At 50.9% G+C, this 25,896-nt stretch overlaps 10 protein-coding genes across 10 annotated transcripts; 7 read left to right on the top strand and 3 right to left on the bottom strand.

The window, feature by feature from the left end:
- Positions 1-539: 539 nt before the first annotated feature.
- Positions 540-2,319, top strand: NCS54_01297900 (MFS domain-containing protein; the record flags this gene model as incomplete). Its single annotated transcript, XM_053158196.1, has 5 exons — positions 540-602; positions 651-909; positions 1,008-1,543; positions 1,587-1,873; positions 1,929-2,319. The coding sequence occupies 5 exons, from the start codon at positions 540-542 to the stop codon at positions 2,317-2,319; spliced, it is 1,536 nt and encodes a 511-aa protein (XP_053014171.1).
- Positions 2,320-3,345: 1,026 nt separating this feature from the next.
- On the top strand, positions 3,346-4,380 carry NCS54_01297800 (Hypothetical protein; the record flags this gene model as incomplete). Its single annotated transcript, XM_053158195.1, has 1 exon — positions 3,346-4,380. One exon carries the CDS (start codon positions 3,346-3,348, stop codon positions 4,378-4,380), a length of 1,035 nt encoding a protein of 344 aa, XP_053014170.1.
- Positions 4,381-4,614: 234 nt separating this feature from the next.
- On the bottom strand, positions 4,615-7,004 carry NCS54_01297700 (Hypothetical protein; the record flags this gene model as incomplete). The annotated part of the gene is made up of 4 exons (XM_053158194.1): positions 5,820-7,004; positions 5,048-5,772; positions 4,681-5,000; positions 4,615-4,625 (listed from the first exon to the last, which is right to left on the bottom strand). Exons 1-4 carry the CDS (start codon positions 6,699-6,701, stop codon positions 4,615-4,617), a joined length of 1,938 nt encoding a protein of 645 aa, XP_053014169.1. The 5' UTR covers positions 6,702-7,004.
- Positions 7,005-8,615: 1,611 nt separating this feature from the next.
- Positions 8,616-9,458, top strand: NCS54_01297600 (Methyltransf-25 domain-containing protein; the record flags this gene model as incomplete). The annotated part of the gene is made up of 3 exons (XM_053158193.1): positions 8,616-8,757; positions 8,819-9,155; positions 9,209-9,458. The coding sequence occupies 3 exons, from the start codon at positions 8,616-8,618 to the stop codon at positions 9,456-9,458; spliced, it is 729 nt and encodes a 242-aa protein (XP_053014168.1).
- A 316-nt stretch (positions 9,459-9,774) lies between these two features.
- On the top strand, positions 9,775-10,677 carry NCS54_01297500 (Aldolase-II domain-containing protein; the record flags this gene model as incomplete). Its single annotated transcript, XM_053158192.1, has 1 exon — positions 9,775-10,677. One exon carries the CDS (start codon positions 9,775-9,777, stop codon positions 10,675-10,677), a length of 903 nt encoding a protein of 300 aa, XP_053014167.1.
- Positions 10,678-10,815: 138 nt separating this feature from the next.
- NCS54_01297400 (Zn(2)-C6 fungal-type domain-containing protein) lies at positions 10,816-12,814 on the bottom strand (the record flags this gene model as incomplete). Its single annotated transcript, XM_053158191.1, has 3 exons — positions 10,816-11,775; positions 11,826-12,725; positions 12,779-12,814. The coding sequence occupies 3 exons, from the start codon at positions 12,812-12,814 to the stop codon at positions 10,816-10,818; spliced, it is 1,896 nt and encodes a 631-aa protein (XP_053014166.1).
- Positions 12,815-13,507: 693 nt separating this feature from the next.
- On the top strand, positions 13,508-15,078 carry NCS54_01297300 (MFS domain-containing protein; the record flags this gene model as incomplete). Its single annotated transcript, XM_053158190.1, has 2 exons — positions 13,508-13,652; positions 13,715-15,078. The coding sequence occupies 2 exons, from the start codon at positions 13,508-13,510 to the stop codon at positions 15,076-15,078; spliced, it is 1,509 nt and encodes a 502-aa protein (XP_053014165.1).
- Positions 15,079-16,082: 1,004 nt separating this feature from the next.
- Positions 16,083-18,155, top strand: NCS54_01297200 (Amidase domain-containing protein; the record flags this gene model as incomplete). The annotated part of the gene is made up of 2 exons (XM_053158189.1): positions 16,083-16,298; positions 16,377-18,155. The coding sequence occupies 2 exons, from the start codon at positions 16,083-16,085 to the stop codon at positions 18,153-18,155; spliced, it is 1,995 nt and encodes a 664-aa protein (XP_053014164.1).
- Positions 18,156-20,765: 2,610 nt separating this feature from the next.
- On the top strand, positions 20,766-22,544 carry NCS54_01297100 (MFS domain-containing protein; the record flags this gene model as incomplete). The annotated part of the gene is made up of 5 exons (XM_053158188.1): positions 20,766-21,001; positions 21,047-21,222; positions 21,273-21,460; positions 21,508-22,106; positions 22,160-22,544. 5 exons carry the CDS (start codon positions 20,766-20,768, stop codon positions 22,542-22,544), a joined length of 1,584 nt encoding a protein of 527 aa, XP_053014163.1.
- Positions 22,545-23,032: 488 nt separating this feature from the next.
- On the bottom strand, positions 23,033-23,905 carry NCS54_01297000 (Hypothetical protein; the record flags this gene model as incomplete). The annotated part of the gene is made up of 2 exons (XM_053158187.1): positions 23,033-23,731; positions 23,780-23,905. 2 exons carry the CDS (start codon positions 23,903-23,905, stop codon positions 23,033-23,035), a joined length of 825 nt encoding a protein of 274 aa, XP_053014162.1.
- Between the last annotated feature and the right edge of the window lie 1,991 nt (positions 23,906-25,896).

Genomic DNA, 25,896 nt, shown 5'->3' with positions numbered 1-25,896 from the left:
GGCGCTGATATACTCGCCCTGCTGCACCCAGAAGGTTGTCAGAGTCCATGTCGCCTTGGTACTACCTGGATCTTGTCGTATTGGGGTAGCCGCTTTCGATCCTGTCAGGCACGACCCCTCGCAAGTTGCTAATGGGTCTTGCCGTTGTTTTCGACAGCAAGCTGGTCCCGTAGAAGATGGAACTCGTGGGGCTGCTCCATCTACTTCCCTGCCTGACTCCGAAATTACAGACTTCGTGGGTCATGTTCGGTGCGCCACCGGAGTGGCACGCTCCGGACGCCAAATAGCCATCTCGGACCTACCCCGCCCCCGGCCTCCATTCTGGGGTAAGCATGATCAAGGGAGCCCGATACAAGCGTCTCGAGTCTGGGGTTGCGGAGCCCCCTAACACAGAGTTGGTCTCGAGCATGTCCCCTGTCAACCACATTGTAACATGGTCATAGGAACAAGCACGAGTCCTTAAAACAACAGCCAATTCTTCCTCTTCTTGCTAATACCTCGAAGCATTGTGATTTCATATTGCCTTAATTCTTTTTGCCATGGCTAAGCACACAACCGCTTACAACAGGCTGGTCACAGTTGCTGTTGCATTTGGCTCACTTGTATGTCAATACAGTTTCTACCGTAGTGGGATGCTAACTCACCTATAGACATATGGCTACTGCTCTTCAGTCATCGGGGGCACTATCGGACAGCCAGGATGGTACAGTTTCTTTGGCCTGCCTAAGCAGGGCGAGGCAGGCTACAGCACCAAGACTACCCAAGCCATCTCGACCGCAAACGGAATCTACAGCGCAGGCGGCGCAATTAGCACACTGTTCATCATGTGGGCTGCGACTGCCCTTGGAAGGAAGAGGTCTATTCAGATTGGAGGGGCCTTTGCCTTGGTGGGAGGAGCCCTGCAGGGTGGTGCAGCCAACTTGGGGTGAGGCTTACCCATCTGCTGGCATCGTCTCTACAGTACAGAGTAGATGACTAACCCAGAATCTTCAGGATGTTTTAAATAGGACGCATCTTGGCAGGCATCGGTATCGGCATCCTCGTCACGGTCTGCCCTATGTACATGAGCGAGCTCGCACCACACGATAAACGGGGGTGGCTTGTAGGCCACCACGCCATCTTTCTTGTCTTCGGCTACATGCTCTCAGGCTGGCTTGGGTACGCCTGCTACTTCGCCACATCACGCATGCCAGACTTTGCTTGGCGATTCCCTTTGTGTATGCAGTGCCTCGCCCCCCTCGTTTTGTTAGTGGCCTCTGTCTGGATACCCGAGTCTCCACGCTGGCTCTTGCAGAGGGGTCGAGTCGAAGATGCGTGGGCGGTTGTACGTAACTTGCGAAAGTCTCCAGAGGATCCCGACGACGTGGTGGCTCGAGAAGAGATCTATCAGATTAAGGAGCAGATTGCCCTGGACGCCGCAAAGCTCGATGCGCTGGGTTGCGGGCCTTGGATGGCTGTGATCAAGAAGAAGAGCTACCGCAAACGCATGGCGATAGGCTTCCTCACTCAATGGGGTGCCGAATTTGCTGGCCCTCTCATTATTGTAAGTTCGTGACTACGGCTTGAACTATTCCTAACTCTTCCAGAACAACTACTCCGTCATTCTGTACACGAACCTTGGTCAAACTGGGTCCATGCCTCTCCTACTCTCCGCCCTCTGGCTCACCACGGCCGGCATCATCTATAACCCACTGGGTGCCTGGCTTCACGATAAGGTCAACTCACGTCGGTGGATGTTCATGGCAGGCCTCTTTGGCTGTCTGATTACTACGAGCGGCCTTGCTGCCTGTATCGCCGAGTTTGCCGGAACCTCGAATAAGGCGGGCAATGCGGCTGGGGTCTTCTTCGTCTTTCTCTACCTAGCATTCCAGGGGTAAGTTATACTCTTCTAAACCAGCGCTTTCCGACTTCTGACTGGTGCTTTTTAGAACCCTTTGCGATACCACCATGTACATCTACGTGGCAGAAATCTTTCCAACAGAGATCCGCCCAATCGGCATGGGATTCTCCCTCTTTGGCCAATTCACTAGCACCATCATTCTGCTCCAGACAGCCCCTATCGGGTTTGTCCATGTTGGTTGGAAATACTACCTGGTAATTATTGTTTGGTGTATTTTCTTTATCCCTATCGTTTACTTGTATTTTCCCGAGACCGCCAAGTTATCTCTGGAGGAGATTTCAGCCCGATTCGGCGATGACGTCGCTGTCCACGTCAACGACGCTCCGGATGAGCAACGCAAAGACCTTGATAAGTTCCTCGATAAGTTGGACGTTGCCCATATGGAGAATTCTGGAAAAGAGAGCAAAGGCGGAGCCTAAGTCAAGGCTGCAGCTCAATTGGACCCAAGAGGGGGATGGGGTGAGCTGGATAAGGAGTGAGAAATCGACGGTGTCAAATAGTTAAATATGTGCCAAGTCAAATTTAGTCTAATCAATATCAGTCATTCAGCCCCAGTTGCTACGTTAGTAAAACCTAGAGCACAGGTTATGGTGTTTCGCGGTATTGGGTTTTGATGCCGCCCTGTGTTGATTACTGTATCTTTTGCTTCCGTGGCTGATGGTATCTTATGGACTGATCATTAAAGAAAATAAAAAACCTAGATCGGTCAACGGAAGGGATTGCCTCAGTCTCGCAGGGTTGGTGAGAAACACTATTGTCCGATGCCATTTCGCGCCGAACACAAGATGCGACCCAGTCTTTCCCATGTTGTAGAATAGTGTTATCTTTGGGATTAATGTCCCCTGCTCGATGCGAGTTATTGATCTTCCCTCAGTTGCTCGTATCGGCTGCCTCTTGTGCTTGGCATTTGCACGAGGGTAAGGATGGTGCCTTTTATCCATCTCAGAAGAGGTTTGTTGAGGCTATCACCGCGTCATTCATTACTATTGCAAACCATACTGGATTATTACTGTGCTATTGAAGCTTGGGTATGAGCTTCAGTTGTGTTATGGCTGTGTTATTTCCGTTGGATTGCTCAGAAGCTAACCCCTTTCCTCCAGCCTTTTGACAGAGCGGAGTTCATCTCCCCTCGACCGATACGGTCCGGGAGCACCCCGCAGATGTGGCACGCTCCAGCCGTTGCGGCCAATTGAGTTGCAGAGACCAAACTCGGCAAATGGCACATGACTCCCCGCGGCCTGTCCATCCAACTGGATGCCCCCTCCCGAAGAAGATGGCGAGCGGGGCGTGTGCTTGGACTCTGCTGGCTTGGGGTGCTTTATTCTTGCGATATTGAGGTGGTCAGACGCCGGCCCCGAAAAAAGTATAGAAGGTCCTGTTGTGTTCAAGGCACAGAGCTTGTTCATTCGTGTAACTTGGATCTCGGGTCTCCCACAGTACTCAACATGGGCTCTCTAATCTCTTCTGAGTATGATTCACCGCACTACAAAGACTACGACAGCCTTCCAGACCCTCGAAGAGTCTGGACCGGAGCGCCAGGCTCACGCGAAGAAGGTCTTGGCCGTCTTGTGCTCCTCACACCGGAAGTGGTTACCAAAGCGGCAGCTACATGCATCAAGACAGGCCGGCGTACATCCTTGAACTGGGAACTGACCAAGCTCGATATTGCCAACTTCAATCGAGCTCCAGCCCAGCACCACATCGTCTCACTCTTGAATGGCGCTGCATATGACGATATCTATATCTTCAACCCGCAACAGTCATCTCAATGGGATGGGCTCCGCCATTTTTCGGCCCCGGTCCCTACTGAATCAGATCCCAAACGTCGCCTGTTCTACGGTGGCATGACGTCGGGCGAGATTCAAGACAGGAATAACACCCGCATAGGAATTCAACACTGGGCCAAAGAGGGAATTTGTGGTCGTGGCGTCTTGCTGGATTATGTTGAATACGCCGTGCGTCATTCGATAACATACACGACATTTTCGAACCATGCTATACCCCTTCATGTTCTTCTTGACATCGCAAAGGAGCAACATGTAAAATTCCGTCGGGGAGATATCCTGTTTGTCAGGATAGGAGTCATCAAGGAGTGGGATCAGCAGATGACTCCAGCTGATAAGCTTGCATACGCCCAGAGCTCCAACCCTCAACATGCCGGCCTCGAAGGCACTGAGGAGATGTTGAGATGGATTTGGAATCAAGGCTTCTCGGCAGTAGCCAGTGACGCCATCTCCTTCGAGGTGTATCCGCCGCAACCGTCTTACAAACGAAAGGAGGCGGATGTTCCGGTGCCAGGGTTATTCATGCACGAATACTTGATTGCAGGATGGGGAATGCCAGTTGGTGAGCTCTTTGATTTGGAAGCTCTCAGCCGTATTTGTAAGGAGGAGAAGAGATGGGAGTTTTTTGTTACATCGGCGCCTCTTAACATGCCTGGAGGTGTAAGCAGTCCTCCCAATTGTATAGCCATATTCTAAATCTCACCGAACTTGTTAACCCACGACATCACCTTGCACAAGTGTCGTCCTCAGACTAGAACCCTTTTGCTTCTAACACTTGGAAGATTCTGGTAAATTTACCAGCCAATCCCCAGCATTTCAACTTCTGTAGCATCTCTTGGGCGTCGTGACTGATAGCGGGGACGCAACTGTCGGTACCAATATCTTGAACAGACCCAAAGCTCGCCGGCCCTCCGGCTTGGATCCATTTCATCACGAGTCGTCTTTGAGATAGATGATGATCGTGGAGATCGAGCCGGACAGTATTGCTATACTCACTTGGGGACGCAGTTCTATGGGGGCCGTAGGTCGAGTACGCAATAATGAAGATGTAGCCCATGAAGACCCGCATGATCTCGCAAGGGGCAGAAACGAGGTACTCATTCGCAATCGCAACAATCTGAGTCGCGTGCCAGCACAGCCTTCTTGCTGTCTTGGGATCTCTGGCAAATGTCAACTTGAGACGCGCGCGGGCGACCTCAATTCCGTTATGTTGCTGTGGCGCCGAAGAAACGAGATTGCGCACGATATAGATTATGAGGTCAAGGACACCATTCGCGGCACAGAGATGCGAGTAGTGACAAAGGAGGCCCGCGATGCTGTTTGCATTGTAAGTTTTGTAGGTCCCGCAAGAGCATCCACTTACTTGTAGCTAATCAGGTCACTAGTTGTCGAAGGTGCAGCCAGGGCATCAACCATATTATTCAAGCTCTTTAGAAGCGACTTCTTTGTATCTCGGTGTGCGCTTATAATGGAGCCAAGGCCGCAGTATTCGGGCATCGCGACAACTTCCAGCTGCCAGAGGTCCCACAGTAAGCGCCCCATGACCTGTGAACAAAGCCTCTTCGCCCAGGACCCCAAAAATGAGGGGGTTTGTTCTCCGGCTAGTGCTAACTTGAGTACCAAAGATAAACTTGGTCTCGAGCTACCGGGTCCTAGGCGAGACATGAGGGCAGACCAGGCTTGTGCTGAGGTAGCGTTCCATATGGACTCGGGGCACGGTAAAAGAGAAGGCAGCTCGCTCAAGTCAACGACACCTCGGCGACTTGTGAGAGTGCAAAGGCTGCAGTCGTACTCGAATGCTGCCCAGGCTGCCCTACGCCCTGATTCTCTCATGATCCAATTTTTCCACTCATGAGTAAGAACTTGATCGCCCTCAGAAATGGGAATATTTTCTCCTCTCTCGTCCAAGCTGACGGCAGAACGAGGCTTCAACAGGCCCATGCCCCGTAGGCCGCCTATCAATATACCACGAGACCTGTCTGCACTCTGATAGAGTTGCCTGTTGCCTGAACCCAAAGAGTAGATTTGGTGGAGGCAGAGAGCATTGAGATATGAAACATCGCCATAGTTTGTAGCATCCGAAGCGCCCTTGAAAGGTAAGCGTCAAACAGCTTGCGTGGGTGAGGGAAGCATACCATCCAGGTAATCATAGTAGAACATATCTCGCCCAGGGCCCAGGACAGCTCAGCATCTGACTCTCTATCCGAAAGCAGTGCACCAATACACGCCATGGCTGTCAGGAGGGCAGATGGACACGAAGACATGACCCAAGTGGGTTTATGGAGAATCGCCTGCACATCATGGAACCGATCGAAGTAGGAATCGACCAGGCGCTGTAGATCGCCAAATGCTTGGACCACGTGGGTGTCCCGTAGATTCGTAAGCTGCGGGAGGGGACTCTCCGACAGGATACGTATGAAGCCGTCCACGAGTGTAATCTGAGGGGGCCGGTTTGCTCGCCAACAGCCGCTCAAAACGTCACGAAGAGGGGGGAGTCGATACCGATGCGGCATTGAGTCATGCGCTTGATCAAATGGCCATGAAGTAGTAGATAGTTGGAGGTTTGGCGATCGTGTGGCTGGAATATTCCGCGTCGTTTCTGCATGAGTGCGCACATGCTGGGTCCTATCATCAACACCATGACCACTAGTCCCTTCTGTCTCGTGGTCTCGCTGGTCCATGTTCGAGGGCCAGGATTCTGGGATGTAGAGATTATTCAAAGTGCCTAGTTGAAGGTTTTGAGGACCATTGTCTATGTCGAAACTCAGCCAGTCGAGGCCACCGGTCCGATAATTGGGCTGCATCAAAGACATGTAAGAGGGAGATATGGCAAAGCCTTCCGTCAATGCCCCGTCACCCATATCTGTCAGCAAGGCATCAAAGGGTTGCGATGTGTCAATACTTGAGGAGATAGCCGGGTTCTCGTGAAGGCCGTTGAAAGTACCAACCCCACAAGATTGACTCGAAGTATGAGCATCATCAGTTTGGCGTATCAAGGATGAGCTTGGTGAGGACATAGATTCTGGTAAAGCCTCCACTAAAGCGCCATCCAGGTCACTTATATGTGTAAAAGATGAGGGCCATGAACTCCTGTGAGTAGGTGTCGGTTTGTCGTGTTGGCCGGGCACCTGCTCAGCATCAGGAAGCACGTTGGGCCCTTCACCGCCAGCATCGCAACCATCAAGCACCAAGCCATCGAACTCCTCTGGAGAGGGGTACTCGCAGCGAGTACAGGATCGAATGCAACCGTTGCACGGCCTGGTGCGCTCACACTTTAGCTTTTTTTCAACACATCGAAAGCATGACTTCTGAGCTGAGCGCTTCGTCTGTCCTTTTATGTGATGGGTAGAGCGCAAGTGTCGTAGCAAGACGTCGCGTCTGCTGAAAGTCTTTTGGCACCGGGGGCAAGGAATGAAGTCCTTGTGGGATGCCGTCAGGTGGGTGAGCTGATGCCGACTGAGATGACTCGGACGTGTGAACCTCCTGGGGCATTCTGGACATGGAAGCAGTCTCTGCAGAAACGTATCAGCACGGCAGGTGATGTCGAGAATAGGCTTACTTGGGATTTTCCGGTTGAGCTTGATTCAGCCATGACATTGTTTATTATACATAGCTTCAAGGCCGATAAGTCATAGTAGAACAAGGGTTAAAAGGAAAGAAAAAGACGACAAAGAGCCGACGTCTGGGGTTCTAGAGCAATAAGTATGATGTCGGGGGAAACGCGGGGTAGAGTCACGTGTTGCTTGGCTAGGTATAATTATAATTAAATAGGTAAAAGTTTACAAAGAGCTAACTGACGAGTAGTAACTCTATTGAAATTATTAATTCTTAATATTAGCGTAATAAAATTTAAGCTAAATCTTCTTTTAATACATAAAAAAGATATAACTAGTAAAGACCTTTATTACGCGGCTTTGTTTAGTCCTGCGGAACAACAGGCTCATAAAGGAATCCTTTGTCTTCTGCCATGGCTACCCTTGGACCTAATGTTAGTAGGCTTCAGTCATGATATAACTATTTTGCCTAGGTATCTGATGGACAACACATTCACTGAGCTGAAGTGTCCAAGGTTGGTTGTATCAAAGCTTCAAGTTGAAAACAATCTGAGCTCGCAACTTTACATGTCCAGGGCTGATTTGGCAGTATCCTTCACATTTGCAAGCTCCCAATCAGGTTGCAGAAATGGGGTGGCCTGGCCCTCATGCATATCGTAGCCCTTAACATTGAGCCAGTTACTGATCTTGGTTGTTAGTCTTCTAGGGAAACAAGTATATCCAAGGAATAATAACGAAAGAAAAACATGCAACATTTTCTCCGGGCAAATGTGGCTACGTCAATGAATTTCACAGCCATTTCTCAGACTCAAAATTGTACAGAGACGATCATATTAAACCCAGCCTACGGAAACGCATCTTGTTTCGACTCAAAGCAAAAGTCAGAAATTGCCTTGGTTCAGAGGCAATTGCGTCTCATCCGCGCCATCCATCGCCCAAGTCCCTTCGGGGATTGATATACGTTATCTCCTTCCCGGGAAAAGAGAACACTGCGGTGATCTCTGGCCATCCCGAAGAAAACCCCTGCGCGGCAGCGCCTTCATGTGCGTGCTAGCCCAGACCCAAACGGCACCGCTGATCAATGGTCACTGATGGGTATATGTCAAATGGGTGTGTGTCAGCTTACGAGTGTATGTTCTCTTATATGCCGCTTATGCATGCCAGATTAAAGGATCCGACGCTCGTGATCATTTGGCGGAGACGAGAATCCCAAAGTACTGCTCAAATAACCCCTCAGCCTGGGCCTCTTTCCCTGTCCACTGTCTTCTGTCTCAATTATCCTATCAAGGGCCGGGCTTCAACTATAACAAAGAGCACGATATTTTTCCTATCAAGCTTCTAAAACCGACCGTCTCTCCATCATACAGAACAGACAGAATGTTCACCCCAAATCCCATCATCGAACACTTCAATACGGATGCCGCAGTTTACGAATCTCGCACAGGTGGCTGCACGCGTGAGCTGGCAGAGCATTGTATTGGTCTCGCCGAGGACATCAAGCCAATAGATGACAAATCGAGTAATCCTCGACAATGCCTGCGGCACCGGCATCGTCATTGACATACTTCTCCAGTCTATAGACGCCTCGACTGTTCAGCCAGAAATTCATGCTGTCGATGGCCCCGAGAACATGGTTCGCATCAGGGCAGAGAGGATTCCTTCTGGCACCAAAGCCCACACCGCGACAATGATGGGAGAGGAGCTAGCCTTCCCTGACGGCACCTTCAGCCACTCGTTCACCAACATGGGCTTGATGTTCTTCGCCGACCCGGCCAAAGGAGCCAAGGAGATCTGGCGCACGTTGCAGCCCGGCGGGGTTGCCGTCGTCACCACCTGGACAGCACCCCGAAACGTCAACGTCATCCGCGATGTGCAGATGCAGATCAAGCCCGAGGACCCGCCCTTCCAGGTCCCAGTGTCTTCTGAATGGCTGAAACAGAACATACAGTTGGCTTGCTAAACCAAGCCAGGTTCCGGGACATTCAGGTCAGTGAGGTCGAGGTCCACTTCGGCGCAGAAACAGCCGAGGTTGTGGCGGACATCTTGATGAAGGGGATGGGCGCGATGGTGTTTGCTGCATGGACGGATGACGAGAAAAAGAAGGCGCGCAAACTGACAGTGGATGCTGTGAACAAGGTCAGGGTATCTTTCACGAGGGGAGGCGGTCAGGGTGTTAGGATACAGCTCAGGGCGGGTACTATTATTGGACAAAAGGAGTGACCCATACAAAATGTTGCTGTGGGGGAGTAAACCCGAGATTGCTTCGGCCTAACTTGCCATGGAAGACAAGGCAGGTCCACCAAGCCAAACCGTTCGGGATTACTCTCCATATTGAGCTTCGGGGGCGACAACGCGTGCTAACGAGTACCTCTCAGGCAATAAATACTTTCATGGTGCTATTTCTTATCTATTAATGCACCAATGTGCCGGTGTTTAACATCCGACATCTGATTATCACCTCCTTCTTTGCTTCCCATCATCCACCAAAGTCTCTCTAAACCCTTTCGCCATACTCCTCTCAATCTCCTTCACAATCATGGCTCCACATTCGAACACCGATGTCGAATCTCCAACAACCGATCGCCTATCGTCAGAGAAGAAGCGTTGGGTTCCCCATGCCAAAGAGGACAAGACGGCTCTCGAAGCCCTTTCCCAGGGCATGACCCTGGCGGGCATTCCCAAGTTTCCCTCCTACCACGAAGAGCGAACCCATATGCTTGAGCACATGGCCTCTGTCTTTCGCATCTTCGCTCGCAAGGGTTTCGCGGAGGGCATGGCTGGCCACATATCTGTTCGAGATCCCGAGAACCCTCACACTTTCTGGACCAATCCACTCGGCCGTCCATGGCCATTGATGCTGGCCTCCGACATGGTCCTTGTCGACTACGATGGCAAAGCCGTTGGGGGCAATATGAGCCGACCCTCCAATGCGGCAGGTTTTCTCATTCACAGCGCTCTACACAAGGCGAGGCCTGATGTCAATGCTGCCTGCCATGCGCATACGGTTTATGGCAAGGCTTGGTCAACTTTCGGCAGGCCGCTCGACATGATCAATCAAGATGCGTGCGTCTTCTACGGCAAAGCACAGGCAGTCTATGAGGATTTTGGGGGTGTCGTCTTTGACGAAGACGAAGGAAAGAGACTCGCCGAGGCACTCGGGCCAGAGGGCAAGGTCATGACACTCACAAACCATGGTCTCTTGACAGTTGGCCAAACGGTTGACGAGGCAGCCTACCTATTCACGCTGATGGAGAAGAGCTGCCAGATCCAATTGCATGCGGAAGCTGCTGCCGCAAACGGCATTCCTAAGCGAATTATCGATGACGATGTCGCTGCCTACACGTTCAAGATGACTTCGAGTGCAGAGAGCTTGTACTGCGAGTTTCAGCCCGACTTTGAAGTTGAGGACGCTTTGAGCAATGGAGCATTCCGCAAATGAATGAGAGGTAGATTTCGCGTATCGAGTTTCACATTAGTTGAGAGAACATTTATGCATATCGAGCAAGGAGGAACAAGTGCATCATTTTGGCATTCATAACCACCAACTCAACATATCCATTCAACGCAAGACCCCGTATCATGTGAGAACCAATGCCAACTGTCTGTCTCTGACCATGTCCATCCAGGTAATGTTCTCATTCCCCTTTTCTCTGCGAAGCGCCCAGAAATCTTGTAAAAATTCGGCGGCAAAGCCGAAATTTTGCATCCCGCTCGACCTTGAACAATCTTGCAGGCGCTTGTAGAAGCGAGCCTGTAAATCAGGATCGACAGCTTCCGCCCCGGCGATGAAACCTGGCCAGACGATACCACAGTTGACCAGCGAAAAGTTGCGCTGCTCTTGTTCAAACGCCTCAAGATTTGCGATTGTCTTTTCCACAAATGGTTGTAGGAGAAAGGGGTGTAACTGGCGGACGCGTCGATAGAAGAAGATCAAGACTGCGCAGTGGAAGGCTGTGATGAGATGGGACATGATGGCGCGGTTGGCAAAGGCGGCGATAGGATCGTCCAAGTCTCCTTCAGTATCATCGTTGTAGTTGTTCCATGAGCAGATCTCGCCCTCCAGAGCTACGCAGCGGTGCTCAAGCTCCGTGGTCATGGAGAGCTCGGAGAATCGTCTTCTGTGCATCGAGATTTGGTTCGCCAGGAACGTGGCACGCGAGATGAAGGACAAGAGGTCTTGGGGGAAACCATAGATTTCCTTGAAAAAGGCGGGGTTCTCCTGGTTCTCGAGTCCTCCAAAGAGCCCAAACTCGAAGGCCATGCCGCACGACTCATCAAGATCTCTCCCCAAGCACAAACTATGCGTTCGCAACGATGGGAACAGCATACTCTCTGGAGCGTGCGATAAGCTTACGAGGGGCTGCTTCTCAGGAGGGTACATGTAGGTGCTCTCCTCAATGACTCGGAGAAACAAGTAGATGGAGTGAAGGAGCTTGACCTTCCTCGACTTGTTCACCTTGGGTGCTCCGCGAAGAGTGATGAATAGTTCGGCGTTGAGCAGATATGAACGAGCTTCCTCTTGTTGACCAGTAACGACCTATTTAATGTGAGCTTGATGCGAGAAGGCCGGGGCATAAGAGGACTGACAGAAATGGTGACCATTGTCAAGATGGCCATGAGAATATCTTTGTACTTTGAACTCTTCTCGCCTGCCAGCTCTGTCTCGCAGGTCCATTCCAGTTCCTTTCTTGCTCCACGGCGAAAGCCCTCTCCAACGTTGCGCCAATATGTTGTACTATCTTTTTGTTGGCGGTGGATGTTGTCCCAATTGAAGGCACTGACAGCCAACACTGCATAGAAGAGCGACGTGTGGGCGTGCTTGGTCCTTTTGAATATGCTCAGCTCTGATAGAGCGGAGAGGGCGCGTGGAAAGTGTAGGATAGACCAAGGAGATTTGCGAACGCGAAGGGGAGAGAAGAGCTTTCCCATCTGGGACTTGTAATGTTCAAGAAGGAAGTGTGCATGGGACGAAACAGATGTATCAAGGGAGAGCGTGAAATCATAGCTGACGTGCAAGTCCCAAGGAGAGGGACCTGATGTTTCAGCAATAGGGATGGGCGACACCCTAGGTATCATGGAGAAGGACGACAAGTCCACGCCGAGGTCGTCCGAGTTATCAACACCAAGGAGAATATCATCCAGCGCCGAGATGTTCCCAGTTTCGAGGAGAGCAGTCTCAGGCCATGAGCAAGGGTTGGATGCGCTGGGAATGTCTACGTTGACGATATCCTGCAGGCCGTGAGAGGAAAGCGGTTCGGGTAGAACCACCGTATGATCCGAGTGCACATAAACGGGTTCGGCTGCTGCTTCAGAAGTCGGTTCACCATCATTGGCCGAAAAGACCAGGAATGGGCCGTCCAGTGGCAGCTCGCCTTTCTGACTCTCGCAGCCGGAGTCGAGGGCACTCAGAACTTGATCGATTTCATCCTCATCAATCACCTCTTGCATGTGCCTGGACATGGCGGCCCGCTCCGACTCTTGAAGGATCTGTTAGCATGGTGGTGGTCCCAAACGAATAGATGCACCTCATCCATACATACCAGTAAACAGTATGCGACGACTGTGTCCGTCGTCATTCTGCTTGACATCACTTTGAGGCCCAGTCCCGTCGGGCGAAAAGTGCACAAACCGGATCTTGGCTTCATAGCCGCCGCAGACGAGCCGTGATCGCTGGCATTGGCGACAGATTGGATGGGTCTCATCACACTTGACCTTGCGGGTTCTGCATGTCAAGCAGCCCCCGAAGGAGCGGATTCGAGGGCCTGTCTTGGGTTTCCGCGTCCGTTGCATCCCGATTTCCCTTTCCCCAGCAAAGATTCTGGGGAAGATTACGATATCGGGATGCCTTGCAGTATTAAGATTCCTCGCTCCACACTCGCCAATTACCTGATGATAAGCGGAATGATAACTGCGGGGTTTTGTTGGATGCGGGTGTGGGTTTCTATGCCCAGGAAGAGCTAGGCGAGGTTCGCTAAGACTTGCCGTCGACGGGCTAAGCCAATGAGATGGCTGATAATGACTCGTGTGATAAGCATTGACGAGGTGTTGATGTGACGTACCTCTTGAGACTGGCTCGGTGTTACTTACCACTAGACTAGGATTCAGTCCTCACCACTAATCGGAACCGATGCCGGAAGGGCAACCAAACATCACAGGCCAAATGACATGCGTATATAACGTCGAGAGACTCTTCAGAATAGGTCTCGCTCATCACAACCAGCCTTGTTGTCTACGTATCTGTCTACACCTTCACGGTTCCTGAATTCGCAATGACGAGCGTTCAAAACATGGTAATGGAGAAGACGAACGTCGACTTCAAGAATGACGACTTCAACGACCTTGAATCGTCTTCTGTCAATGCTGCAGATCCCAGCAACAGCGTTGTCATAGACCCGGAAGCTGAGCGCTCATATGGTAAGATTTGATGAGGTCATTCCATGTCGCCTATTCCCCAAGAGTTCACTGGAAATTTATAGTCAAGAAACTGGACATGTTCCTCTTGCCCTTCCTCTCTCTCATGTACTTCTTCAACGCCGTCGACCGCTCCAATCTGGGCAACGCAAAGACAGACGGTTTGGAAGAGGACCTCAACTTCAAGGGCAACGAGTACAGCCTTCTCATCCTGCTCTTCTACATCCCCTTCGGAACCCTGGACCTCCCACTCAACCTGCTCACCAAGAAGTTCTCTGCAAAGTGGGTTTTGCCTACGTTGATGGTCGGTTGGGGTGGCATTGCCACCGTGCAGATTGCTTGCAAGAACTTCGCCGGTATTCTTGTCCTGCGCCTCATTCTCGGCGCATGCGAGGCTGGTTTCTTCGCTGGTGTCGTCTTCTACTTCACCTTGTTCTACCGTCGTTCTGAGCTGGGTTTCCGGATCGCCATCTTCTTCGGCAGCGCCCTGCTGGCGGCTGCCTTTAGTGGTGCCATATCCTACGGTGTCTTCCAGATCGAGGGAACCAAACTCCAGGGCTGGCAGTGGCTGATGCTTATCGAAGGCGTTTTGACCGTTATCGTCGGTGCTATCTCCTTCTTCTGGCTGCCTGCTTCCCCAGCCACGGCGTGGTTCTTGAATGACCGGGAGAAGGCTGCAGCTCGCGCCCGAACCCTCCGTGATGGCTCAAATGCGGTCGAGACAAAGTTTTCCTGGAAGGAGTGTTTCTCCACGTGGAAGGACTGGAAGTTTGGTCTGTGGTGCATCATCAACTTCACGTATCCCGTCGCCTTCGCGACTACATCCAACTTCCTGCCACAAATCGTTCAGCGACTGGGATACTCAGTCATCAAGACTAACTTGTACACGGTTGCACCCAACGCTGTTGGGTTCGTCGTGCTCCTCGTCGTCGCCAAGTCTTCCGATTACTTCCACGAGCGAACATTCCATGTTTTTGGGGCATTGGCCACGTCGCTGGCTGGCATGATCATCCTCATCACTATCGACGTCTTGAACCACCGGGCTGTGGCTTACTTTGCCTGCTTTCTCATGGCTTCCGGCTCCTACATTCCTTCTTGTCTTATCCAGTCGTGGCACAACAACAACAACCTGAATGAGAGCAGCCGAGCGGCCACGACTGGTCTGCTTGTCGGCCTGGGCAACTTTGCAGGAATCATGTCGGCTGCTACATTCCGCACTGAGTACGCGCCCAAGTATATCCCTACTCTGATCCTAACCTGCTGCTGCAATGTCATCGCCATGACTGGGATTGTGATTCTGGGTGGCTGGATGAAGATGGAGAATCGGAGGAGGAACAAGGTGCAAGGCGTGAATCTTCGTGCTCAGGATGTCGATACTTCGGAGCTTCGTGATGGAGAGAAGTCTCCCAAGTTCCGATTCTTCACTTAGGGTCGCAGGAACAATCCGGAATAGCTAGTCGGTCCCACGGAGGCCTTGCCCAGGCACAATCTGGGCGAATGGAGACAAGTACTAGGTTGCGACAATTGGTCAGTAGCGGACAGCATCTCGATCAAGTAGTAACAAAATTGTTTTATATGTACCATTCGGTGCAACTTAGAATCCGTGCCCCATGTACGAATCAAATCTTTGACTACACTTTTACAGAAGTCGCCAGGCCCAAGAGCCTCACTAATACATTGCCAAAATGCAACATATATGCGCCAATTTCTGGAATGGCATAGTACTTGTTGTGTGAGAATTTGGAGGGTTACAATCCTATGGTCTCAATGCCGATGGACCGTGTGGACGAATCGAGCTAGTCAAGACAATCACATTGTAACTGCTCATGCTATCATTCAGACATTACCTCCAGCTTCTTATACACGAAGGTCGACTCCCGTATAAATGGGAATTGTTATTCTTCTTTCAGGGTCATTTCCAAGCTGCCAAGTTGTCCAAATGACTAAACCGTATGTCCATACCTACCCTACACCCCAATGAACGAGAATCATTACTCCCTCGGTTTTCTAGCAACAACAAAGTAGTGGACCATCCATTTGATGCCTTGCCCTTGATCACAATGAGGAACTGGTCTCAGGGATCGGATACATATCCAAGAAGTGGAATGTCAATTCAAGCATCCCAGTGGTTAGTTCTACCGACTCTAATCAGGCATGTTTATTCTCATGCAACCAGCCAGTTACAACAGGTCACAGCTTATCATCCTCGCTTAGAGAAAAGGGAAAGTCTTTTCTGGTGCAGCCCCATTGGGCCAATCATAACGAGGGCGGAAATTCGCTAGCGCTCGGCGTCTCGCGAGAATCCTGGTCTCGGTAGCTAGTACATTTAAGGCACAACCCCGGATTTCAATATCCCCTCTCCGTACGTCCAGTACATTCATTATCCGACCAGGCATTGTTGCATTATTTGCATAAATACTTATCCATACTAACATGGCTCAACTCAACCTCGTCGAAGCTTCGCTTGAAGACTTGCAGAATGCATTGTCCTCAGGGTCATTGACTAGCGTTGATCTGACGGCCCGTTACCTCCGCCGCATCAGCACGTATGATTGCAGAAACATTGCACTCAACGCTATCCCTGTCCTGAACAAGAACATTTTCGAAGAGGCAGCGAGATCCGATGATCACCGTGCGTCTGGAGAGCCTGTACGGCTCCTAGAGGGCATCCCCTTCACTATCAAGGACAGCTTCAAGGCCAAGGGAATGACTGCTGCGGCAGGGTAGCCTGCGTTCAAAGATCTTGTTGCCAATGAAGATGCTTTCATAGTCAAGACAATCCGCGACGCAGGCGCTGCCCTTGTCGGTCGCACGAATATGCCAGCTGTCGCTTGCGGTGGCATGCAACGGGGCATCTATGGTCGCGCCGAAAACCCATATAATCCCGGCTATCTTGCTGCAGCCTTTGCGTCGGGGTCTTCCAATGGGTCTGCCGCCTCTACTGCTGCATCGTTTGCTGCCTTCGGACTTGGCGCCGAGACGGTGTCGTCTGGGCGTTCCCCTGCCTCGAACAATGGCTTGGTCGCTTACACTCCCTCGAGAAGTTTCCTTTCAGTTCGGGGTAATTGGCCCTTGTATCCGACATGCGACGTGCCCGTTCCACACACACGATCTATAAAGGATCTGTTGGCTCTCTTGGACGTCGTCGCCGTCAAGGACCCGATAGAGAAGGGCGAGTTTTGGCTAGAGCAAAAGTTTGTCGACATCCAGGAGCCCTGGCAGGACAAGCCAAAAAGCTCATTCAAGACGATTTCCTCCTTCAAGTCCTTGTCTGGTTTGCGGATCGCAGTCCCCGAAATGTTCATCGGCGGCCCGGCACCGGAGGGTGCAAAACAAGTGGAAACAAGCCCAGCTGTTGTCGAGCTATGGAACCAAGCACGGCAAGATCTTGAAGCACTCGGTGCCGAAATCGTCCTGGTTCCTGATTTCCCCCCGATGACGGCATACGAGAATGATGATTTGTTGCCAGAGGGGTGTCCCAGACGCCCAAAAGACTGGAATGCGATGGAGAGAGGAGCGTTAATTGCGCATGCCTGGAATGATTTCTTGAAGGACTTCAACGACTCTACTCTTCCTGATCTCTTCGCTGTCGACCCTTTCAACATTTATCCCAACTCACTTCGCACGGAACCTGAACTGCGACATTTCGAAACTGCCAATGCCATTCAATATCACAAGCTAGCAGATTACCTCCGCAACACAACCTTTTTCGGAGTAGACGGCATCGAGCAAGCCGTCAAGGCGCTAGAAGGTATGCGTAAAGTCCTCCTCGAAGATTGGCTCAAGGGCCTTGGTTGCGACTGCGTTGCATTCCCTGCAGCTGGAGACGTCGGGCCAGCCAACGCGGACTCGAGCTTCGAAGGCTCAGACCTGGCGTGGAGGAATGGTACTTATTACAGCAATGGTAACAGGGCCTTGCGTCACTTGGGAATCCCTTCGGTCTCGGTGCCGATGGGACTCATGAGCGATAAGAGGGTCCCGGTAAACTTGACATTTGCTGGTCGAGCGTATGATGATGTCAAGCTACTCCAGTGGGCGAATGCGTACGAAGCAAAAACGCAGCATCGCATCCCTCCACCTCATACTCCTGCTCTAGAGTCTGATGTTGTTCCCTTGTCGAAGACGGAGCGTCAGGTCGATTTGCCCCGCCCTCAGTTGATTGTCGAGAAATTCGAAGTCGCCCCGAAGGATGATGGAACTTCACTTGGGGTGACTTTGCAAGGCACAGTCACCATTGCTTCTCCCATGGCTGGGCCACCAGAGCTGGACATGACAATTGATGCCTCTTCTGTCCCATCGGATAAGATTTCAGTCAAAGAACTGCCAAGAACAGGGGAGGGAGAAGCCCAATTCTCTTTTGCTGTGGACACAATCACTCCCAAACCAGTTGAGAGGCAAGGATTGGATAAGACATGGACCCCCGTCGCTCGCGACATGACAATGGCCGTTGTATTAGCCAGGGCTGCTCCTGGTGGGAGACCAACTGGTTGGCTAGGATTGAAATAACTGTGCATGGAATAGATGAGAAGATAATGGAGTTTAAGGCGTGCAAGATCCCATCGTATAATGAATCTCGAAAGCAGCCTCTCTGCCCCATGTGCAACCCTGGGCCTCTTGAAGGGCTAACTGTAATCGTTGCAAATATTCCTATCTACTAGGACCCTCTCTGATTAGACATTCTATTAGCTAGAACCTCCCTGTTGCCCATTACCGTATCCCCGCTTCAGCGTCAAGTAGATATGGGGCGGCCTGGCGGCTAGATACCGCGAGGCGGCGCCGTTAGCTCTTTTCCTGGCTCGGGAAAAACTGCCATTGCCGAAATTATTAGGTAATGACCCAGCGGGATCAACGCTTGCTTGTGGGTGTCAAACGGGCGCAATGCAAGCAGGAGAAGATCTGAAGGATTGAGGAGATGCCCCGCAAGACAGTATTTAGAAGTAAGGCATTCTCAGCAAATCAACCCTCAAGCGACACATACAGACCCGAGCAGCCATCTAGGTCTGCCCATTCTATCTTCCATGTCTCATACTAAAACCGCAAAAGAAATATCGCATCACATCGTCTTCCTCGAAGCAGCGAATGCGCCACTTCCAAAGTTCGCCTTCCCTCACACACACCGCCGCTACCCAAGCACCCAGCCTCATGAAATACCAGAGCGTATCAAAGACGCGACAATTGTCATTCTCGGGGGCTTCGCACCCATCACTCCGGAGCATCTCGAGCACGCTCCTCTGTTACAGTGTGTCGCCATCACCGCGACGGGTTTCGATTGGTTAGACAGGCAAGCGTTTGCGGAGAGAGGTATCACCGTCGTCAACTGTCCGCAGAACAACGTGGATGCGGTTGGAGAGCATTTTTTGGCATTGTACTTTGCTGCTCGAAGGAAGATTGTTGAAGTCCACAACGCCGTCACCGCAGCGGAAAGATACTGGGTGAAAGAAGGCTCCTTGACACCCCGGTGGAAACAGGGGGCGCCTCTGAGTTGTCAGCAAGAAGTCCTGGGCATTATCGGATATGGGTCACTCGGTCGCAAGGTCGAGAGCTTGGCCAGAGGCGTGGGGTTTGGGGAAATCCTGATTGCAGAGCGCAAGGATGAAAGCAACGTCCGCGACGGGAGGATTCATTTTGAGCATCTCCTCAAAGCGGCCACCACTATTGCCGTTTGTTGCCCAAGAGAACCAGGGACGTTGGGTCTTATTTCCGCCCCGGAATTCGAGATGATGAAGCCGGAATCGCTACTTCTGAACATTTCAAGAGGAGGAATCGTTTGCGAAAGTGCCCTGGCCACAGCGTTGAAACAAGGCACCATCTTTGGAGCTGCGACAGATGTGCTCGAGACGGAGCCTGGTAGTATTGGAACCACGCCTCTGATCCCAAATGCTGCAAACGGCGAAGAGCCGGTACCGAACCTAACCATCACCAGTCATATCGCATGGTTTTCTCAAAAGACCATTGAGAATCTTGATCACATGTTGAGACTTGGGATTGAGGGGTTTGTGAAGGATACACTGCTAGAGCAAGCATCGAGGGCGACTGTTATTGTACATAAAGGGGAGGTGTTCAAGTAACATGGTAAAGAACTAGCTTCAGTCATTATAATTCTATCGTGAAATTACTACTCCGTGATATTCTTTAATGTGTGTGTATACACTCGTTATATCTTTAAGATAGTTATATTCGCTGTGAATAATGCTTTGTTATATTACCCCTCTAATCGATATGTCACCAGACCTTACCTTCTCGCTTGGGCTCCATGCTGCCTTCGGCTACTAACAATACTGTAAACTCAGTACGACCAGTTTTTTTCATAGTTGGCACACCCCCGTCATAAGAAAAATCTGCGAAGACCGGCGGCCGCACCTAAACATATGTGCTAACCCGGACCCGAAAGGTACTCTCAGCCTTAGCCTTCGGGATGTGGAGGACACTCGCTATGTCTTGACCCGAAGTGCGACATGTCCTCATTGTCTTTTTTTGATATGGTTGAAGCCCGGCCCTTGGTGTGATAACTGGGCCAGAACACTGCGACATGTCCTCCATAGGTAGCCGAACAAGCCTGCCTGTATGTCTTACCCAGTAAATTTATACAACCCTGTATCCAAGTCCCTCTCCGATAATTCCCTTTCGGTCCAAGCACAGTGACCTTCTCGTATACCACCAATAGAGAAAATAGCTAAGAACCAATACGCCAAATTCTATGCCCATCTTGCATGAGCAATGCCTCAGAAATACATTCTGGCAGAAGAGGAGCTTGAGACATGCTGCCCACCGATGCAGTCTCGACTTTATCGGGACTCGGCTCCACCTGGGCCTCACGAGCTTAATTTTTACAACATGGGGCGGAACGGGCGCGGGGCTCCCCCACTCTGCCCTCCTTACTATTGGGTAATTTGCCATACGACAAGGAAGGCAGAGCATGACAAGGCAGCCTGAAGATCAGGAGCACAGGGCGAACTCATATTCGTCAACCCCGTCAACCCCATGGGGCCCCATAAACTCGTTGTAATTAGGACCGAGACACAAAAAGTCTGGTGTGAAAGGCGGGGTTCTCGTGGCCACCTCAACTCCTTAAATTGGCAGCCATGGACAGTCCAGTGAGCGTCCGTTTAACTTTCTATGCCCTCGGCTCTACGACAATCCAACATGACCACTCTCGACATCAAAGCCGACACCTCTCACAGGGAAGCCGTTGTTCAGGCTATCGAGTCGGCCAATGGTGACAAGGGCCTTTGGCAGTTGATCCGGGAGAATCCACGGGTCATTGCCTTCGCATTCCTCGCAAACTGTGGCTCATTCTTATTTGGATACGATGTGCTCGTGCAAGGAGCCATCACTGCACTACCCATGTTCTCGTTAGTTACCCTGCCACCATCCATTTACCGAGGCTGATGTTTTAGTGTCTACTACGGATCGATATTCCACGACGCCTATATCCTGCCAGCGCTGTGGCAGGGTCTCTGGCAAGCTTTTAATGCTGCTGGAATCATGCTTGGTGCTGCAACCAATGGGTTCATGCAGGACAGGTTTGGAAGAAAGCCTATGTTCTTCATAGGCGGTGCAATCTCGGCTCTTGGTCAGTTGGTTTCGAATATTTTAGGATATCAACTAATACCGTCCATATAGGTGCTGCAATTACCTATGTCTCTTCTGAATTAACCTCGGTAGACCAGAGACGCGGTCTTCTTCTGGTCGGGAAGTTCATCATTGGTGTTTCTATGGGCATCTCCATGTCGACCTGCCAAACCTACGTGTCAGAGATTGCCCCCCCACGTCTTCGAACCATCTTGCTTGGCTTCTACCCATTCATCATTGTGAGTCGCAAATGTCTGTTCTTTGGAATAAAAGCTGACAACTATAGACTGTGGGTCAAATGATTGCTATTTCCGTCGTCTTCTCACGCGTCAGCGACATGACCCCGGCCGCGTTTAGAGTTCCCTTCGCATCTCAGTGGGCGTTCTCCGGATATGCCATGCTCGTGGCCTTGATTGTCCCAGAAAGCCCCGTTTATCTCGTCACGAAAGAAAAGATCCCCCAGGCCAAGAAATCGTTGAAACTTCTAGGGTCATCTGATGAGCAGATTCTCGTCATCCAGTCCACCATCGAACAGGAGATTGGGGCTGACGCGGAAGAGACCTCGATGAGAGAATGTTTCCAGGGCACCGACTGGAGGCGTACACGCATTGTTTGCCTTCTCAACTCGCTTCAACAATTCATCGGCGTATCTCTTGTTGCAAACTCGACATACTTCTTCATCATGGCTGGAATGAGCCCAACAATGTCCCTGACTCTGAATCAGGTTGGTGTTGGTTGCAGCATGGCCTGTACGCTCATATCTTGGGTAGTGATGAGCATGATAGGCCGCCGCTTGGCGATTCTTGTCAGCTTTGTTATGGCTGGATTGATCTTTTTGGGGATGGGCATAGCCGGGTGCTGGTCCCAAAGCCAGGTGGCTCTGAGGTAGGTACTGCCACCACCTCTTCTAAGTACCAACTTAACACGGTGTCACACAGGTTTATTGGAGTTGCTCTCCTTTTGGCAGCTTGTTGCAGCAATCTCGGTGTTGGAACAGCATACCCTATCGCCGCCGCAGAGATTCCCTCAATGAGACTGCGTGCCAAGTCTTTAGGTGTCGGTTTTGTTACAAACGCTTTCATGACTTGGGCCTTCTCGCTGTGTGTTCCCTACATGTTCAACTCCGACCAAGGCAACTTGGGCGGCAAGATTGGATTTGTCTTTTGTGGGTTTTGCGTCATCGGCTTTATTTTGTCCTGGATGGAGATTCCGGAGACCAAGGACATTTCCTATGCACGGATCGATGCCTTGTTTGATGCTCGAGCACCAGCCCAAAAATTCAAGGCCATGTCGCAGGACAGGCTGAATGTGGATTATGAATAGTTATAATTCCTCTTGTTTTTAACTATGAATGCTTCAAGAATCTTATAGCAACAAGATATCACTAACTATATTGTCCTAAAAGAGTAGGATACTTGTTACTATCTAGCGGCTCAGTTATCCCATCAAGGACCAGGCTTCAACTATAGAAAAAAACACAATATCAACACATCGTATCATCATATACCAATACTAACACAGTGGCCTCTGCCAAAGATCCAGTCCCGAGGAAGTATGGTGTGCCAATTATTCTGCACCGCAGAAACCAGTTGCGCAAGCGAGCCAGACCCGGTCTGAATGCTTGTAGACTCGTGTGTTTAATGATGGCCCGAAGGGACGCCATGAGTCACAAGTCCATCTTCAGGAAAAGCAGTTGGAAATACCAAGTCCAACGCATCGAAGCCAACCGCTCTCCCGAGTAGCCAGGGTTCTCTGTCTGCATTCGGCCCAACCATTAACCTCTCTATTTAATTGCCGCCTGGTGAATTCTTTTAGTAAGCACTATTATACCAGCCTAGCGCGGCCCCCCTTGGTTGGAGACAACTATGAACGGCATCCCACCCTGCCTCGAGCCTTCCAATAGCCAATGATGCCGCTCTCGTCTTCTCAACCTCTGACAAACCGGCCTCATCCTCAGGCAGCAGACCAGCGTCTCTGAGTGCCTGCTCAGGTGGTATAGTTCGTCTGTTATTCTTGAACACGTATCGAGCCACTGAAGAAGCATACACAGCCTTTAGCAACTCAACATCCTCCTTGTTCTTCTTGGAACTGGTCTTCTTCTTTGGCTGCATAACATACTCATCCGGGTGAAACACACCCGGCTTGACAAAGTGTGTCACAACATAGAGCCACTTCTCATCCCACGAGAGGATGCGCGTCCATAGCTCGTACGGCGCATACGGCTTGATCTCCTTCCTCCACGTGCACGTTGTTCCGCCGAGAATCATGGTGAAGTGGTTTGGCCCAGGGATCGGGTTGAAGGGCTTGCTGAAGAGTACAAGACAGAAGTTGCCCCGGGACATGTCCATGTCAGTGAAGTAGGTGGAGTTGGACTTGTGGAGGTTGTAGTCGCATTCCAGGGCGGGAGAACGGGTTGCGCTGATTGCAGGGAGGAAGAGGCAGCGGGGGGAGAGATGCTTGTTTGGGGCCGAGTCGGTGAGGCGGCGGACGAAGGCGCGGAGGAATCGTGCCTGTAGGAGTTAGGATCTGATGGATTGAGACACCGGCGGGATGCGTACAAGCCACATAAAGTGCAGACTCTTGAAATTGGCAAGGAGAAAGGCAAGAGCCAGTGTTTTGAGGTTAAACACCGACTTCATTGTTGCCCAGAGGGTTTCTGGCGAGTCGATTAGGAAGTCCTCCATGATGATGACTGTGAAGATTAGATCTAGTTTTAGGATACCAGGGGTTGGGGGGTCGTGGTCTTTATATCATGGCGACAGGGGGTTTCAGACTTCCGGACATTCCGGTCATCGCACAACACCAATCCCCAAAAGATCTAAAAAAAATAAAAAAAAATACACGATTTTGTTGAGGGACTATTCGAAGGGCCTTGGTCAAAGGTTTCCAAGGGATTGTCATTGAGACCCACTTAATGCCGAGGTCGACTCCTTGAGGTCGTTCACATGCGCGGTAGTCACTATATGACATTGTTCATGATCTTGAGATTACTTAAAGTATAGGCATGGAGGCCCTTCAGGTCTTCTCCAAGGAGAATCTATCAGTTCAGTCCTGCAGAAGGATGTAGCTCTCATCTCAATGTCTGTCATGTAGCGTAGTCGATGCGTGGTTGTGTCTTCTCGCAGGTAGTTGCGCCAAGGCCGAGGCTGGATGACCAGCCCACCACGTTATCATCCTTCGCTATCCCTGCTTAGTGTTTGTCAGGGGTAGCTCTGCGAGACTTAAATCCTTTGTTCCTGCTTGTTGGGGTTGGGTTGCAGCGACGAAATCCAGTTTTATTCTCACCAAATGCGCAAGCGGCCAGTAGGTCTCTACTCCACCCCCATGTTCACGACACCTTCTAACCCAGCATGGAGTGGTAGAATCCGCTTCACAAGACACGTTTGAGGCTGCGAAGCTTCATTTCGAGGCAATCCCCTGGTGTGCTTCCCTGCTGGCGTCTCCCGACATTGCAACTTTCAACCCGCCTTGTCGTTCTCCGCCGGATCCAGCAGGGATATCCATCTTCAAGGACCAACTCTTCAGACACATTCTGAATAAAGCAGAGGCAGTCCCCGCTTGCCTTGGGTTTTATCCTCGTCCTTCTAAGCTTAAATCGAATTTCGGTGGCTCGAGACCAAAAGCCTCTCGACTACTTTTGGACTCCGCCACCCTGATATTTGACCTTCAGACCGGCGTCAATGGCTTTCAGGGCTGGACGCATGGTGGTCTCCTAGCTGCTTTGATGGACGAAGCTATGGGAAGCTACATCTATATCAATTATCGGCTCCAGGCGGAGGAAAAGTTACAGCAGGCATTGCCTGCGGATGTGATGGATCTCACAACCGTCAATACCGTCACGGCGCGCATGGACATGAAACTCAAGAAGCCACTGCCGACACCGGCCATTGTACTTGTCAAGACCACTTTGGTGGAAATATGGGGACGGAAAATGCTTGTTGAGACTACCATTGAGGGGGAAACAGGTGTTCAATATGCGGCTTGTGATGCGACGTGGATTGCTCTTCCAAGAGAACGTTTATAAGCATTGATAGAACCGTGTTTTTGCTGCCGCCTTCGATTCTTATTCTCATAAATACTTTTAATCTGTTACTGGTGTAAACAGGGACCCTATCCTGTCCAGATAGTGCAGTTTTGACCATCTGTCTTGGTATGTCATGTAACCGGTCTAGCCACAGAGCTGAACTCCATCTCCTTCACCCCAATCCACACCTTCAGTCCCTCAGCCCGGATTAGCTCAGTAACAGTCGACTGTAGCCAGACCTGGTCATTTTCATCGAGGACAAAAGCCGGGTGACAGAGTCGGTAGAAAGTATAGGCCACATGTCCACGTTTGGCGGTCGCAGACAGACAACCATTACCCCTTTAAGATAAGTAATCACATGTAGCAGATGTGTGCAGACTTCAAAAGATTAAAGGTGTCGTGCTTAAGAATCCAGAGAAATGGCACTTGAGGAAGCTGTTGCTGTGTCTATTGGGGGCGCAGAGCAGAAGCTGCGGTTCTTCTCAGTGCCGTTTCATGGATCTTCGTGAGGTGTTTTCTGGGAGTTTCTATAAGTAGGATACCTTCATTTTTCGCGTTCCAGTCATCTCAGCCGAGCATTGCACGCGGAGCACACGCTGAAAATTTCATTGGCCTTGGGACTGTTTCCAGGCCGCCAACTCTTTTCGACCA

The sequence above is a fragment of the Fusarium falciforme genome, chromosome 11, assembly GCF_026873545.1.
Source record: "Fusarium falciforme chromosome 11, complete sequence".
NCBI lineage: Eukaryota > Fungi > Ascomycota > Sordariomycetes > Hypocreales > Nectriaceae > Fusarium > Fusarium falciforme.
The sequence above is the reverse complement of the archived record's forward strand: the minus strand, read 5'-3'. Positions and strand labels throughout refer to the sequence as shown.